Genomic DNA, 2,500 nt, shown 5'->3' with positions numbered 1-2,500 from the left:
AGGAGGCAGGGATGGTGGGCCACAGTTTACGAGAGAGGGAGAGAGAGAGAAAGGGGGGGGGGGGGAGAGCGAGAGAGAGAGAGAGAGAGAGAGAGAGAGAGAGAGAGAGAGAGAAAGAGAGGTAGGAAGATGACCAAACAAAAATCACAGCAGAAACAGCCTCCAACATCAGACCGGCCTTCCATAAACTCATACCCGCTCTATCGTCTGTGTTCTTTGTCAAGCTGGTTTGCCTGTCAGTTGATGTACTTTGCATGTGATTATATGATCTGATGGTATTCAATGAGGGGGCTCACAGTCACATGTCACATGATGCTGAGATCTGGGACTCCCTCTCTGGATATTTATGTAAAAAGAAAACTAGGAAAAGGACATGAAACTAACTGAAACCCGTTGAATAAATGCCTCCTTAAGAAGGATTTGTTATATTCAATACGGCTAACCGCTTAACATGAATTTCTCCAGCGTCCCGTCTCCGACGACCAGAAGTGTAAACAATGTGTGCTATTAACCAATATGTGGCATTAATCAGTTAAATGAGTAAGATAGATATGAACAGTTGCCACAAAACATTAAGACAGCGGGATCCCTTTTATATAGCGACGTCTTAATCAGTAGTGCAGCATTGCAAACTAACCAAAATCCGTTGGCTGTACCGTGTTCCACTCGGTCACGCTCAGTGCTAATATCCACACTGACGTCCGTCCTCCCAGCAGCCTCTGATGTCTGCTAGAACACGCTCATCCCACCGTAATCAGGCAGGAATCTATTTTCAATATATCAGGACATCATAATCCCAGGCCGGCCACCGGGCTAGGATGTGGGATGTGGGATGTGGGATGTGGGATGGGGGGGGGGGTGGGGGATGGGGGGGGGGGGGGGGGGTGCAGAGGGCGCTGGGGCGTAGCCTAGGCTCAGGGACAAGGATTTAGTAGTCACATGGCAGAGAGCAAGAGGAGGATCCACACACACACAGATTGAGAGATAAAGGGAAATACAAGGGAGAGAATGCGAAAGATGGTGGGAGGAAAATCATTGTTTTGTGTGTGTGTGTGTGTGTGTGTGTGTGTGTGTGTGTGTGTGTGTGTGTGTGTGTGTGTGTGTGTGTGTGTGTGTGTGTGTGTGTGTGTGTCTGTGTGTGTGTGTGTGTGTGTGTGTGTGTGTGTGTGTGTGTGTGTGTGTGTGTGTGTGTGTGTGTGTGTGTGTGTGTGTGTGGGTGTGGGTGTGTGTGTGTGTGTGTGTGTGTGTGTGTGTGTGTGTGTGTTTGTTTGTTTGTGTATATAATCTAGCCTAGAAACCCCGTTGCATTTTGGAGCACTTCCATGTGCATCTTCTCTCTCACACACACACACACACAAACACACACACACACCCACTCACACACACACACACACACACACACACAACACACACACACCCACTCACACACACATACATACTCACACACACACACACACACCCACATATATCTCCAAACCCTATTGTACAGATCCAGAAAGATGTGCTTTGTGGCAGGAAATGTGATCCACGTTTAAACTGATAATGTCTATGAAACGCTTTCACAAACCCTTGTTGTCCGTAGAAGGACGCACCGGCGTTATGCAGTAATTAAAGACGGGGACGTTGAGGTAGGATATCGCTCCGAAACCACAACATTATTACAGGGGAAATAACAATGATGAAAAGAAGCCAGGCGTGCTCAGGCAGGGCCTGTGTGATCTACCCTGCGACTAGCATTAGAAAAGGGCTTTATGGTACATCAATGAGGAACCAACCGCCTCTTATCTGAAGTAATACATGAGAATGAAGCACCGCTATAGAAGTCAGCTTAATATCCAGCATGATACGCGCGCCTCTTTCACAAGTACGTTTTTATTTGTTTTACTTTATTCATTACAACGAATGGAAGCATGAAGTAGTCTCCCCAGCAGCCTGGGGAGGCGGGTGTGGCAGGAGTCACAGCGGAGGGCGTGGCTGTGACACGGGCGGTGTGCAGGGTGTAAGGTGTAGATGTAGATGTAGGTGTAGGTGTCGGGTGTAGAGATGTAGTTGTGGATGTAGAGTAATGATGTGGATGCAGGTGCATAAGAGGGAAGATTTGGATGTAGATTGTGGTCGTAGGGTGTTGATATGTGTAGGGTGTTGGTGTAAGGTGTAGATGCAGATGCAGGTGTATGGTGTAGATGCAGGATGCAGATATAGATGTAGGCAGTAGATGTACCTGTGAATGTAGGCGAATAATGTAGATGTAGATGGGGATGTAGGAGCAGGGTGTAGATTTGGGACGGACGACGTCAACTGTACTCACAAGGCACGGCGTGGCGGTACAGGTTGGCCCGGATGTTCTGCTGCAGCTCATGGTCCGGGGAGGACTTCTGGAAGCGCAGGCCCAGGTAGCGCTTCAGGTCCTTGTTCAGCTTGTTTCCTGAAGGGGAGCCAGAGGAGCCGTGTCATGTACATGAGCATTGGGTTTCATCGTTGTAACTGCGGCCCAAAGTCG

General features: G+C 48.6%; 1 protein-coding gene across 9 annotated transcripts in view; it reads right to left on the bottom strand.

Annotated features, from left to right (window-relative positions):
* Positions 1–2,500, bottom strand: part of LOC130384121 (membrane-associated guanylate kinase, WW and PDZ domain-containing protein 1-like) — a 77,448-nt gene that overhangs the window by 54,802 nt on the left and 20,146 nt on the right. For all 9 annotated transcript variants that reach the window (XM_056592198.1, XM_056592171.1, XM_056592206.1 and 6 more), the window contains exon 2: positions 2,309–2,425. In XM_056592198.1, coding sequence (XP_056448173.1) covers positions 2,309–2,425 — 117 coding nt within the window. The remainder of the gene's footprint in view (positions 1–2,308; positions 2,426–2,500) is intronic.

Source organism: Gadus chalcogrammus, chromosome 1 (genome assembly GCF_026213295.1).
Source record: "Gadus chalcogrammus isolate NIFS_2021 chromosome 1, NIFS_Gcha_1.0, whole genome shotgun sequence".
Classification (NCBI taxonomy): Eukaryota; Metazoa; Chordata; class Actinopteri; order Gadiformes; family Gadidae; genus Gadus; species Gadus chalcogrammus.
The sequence above is the reverse complement of the archived record's forward strand: the minus strand, read 5'-3'. Positions and strand labels throughout refer to the sequence as shown.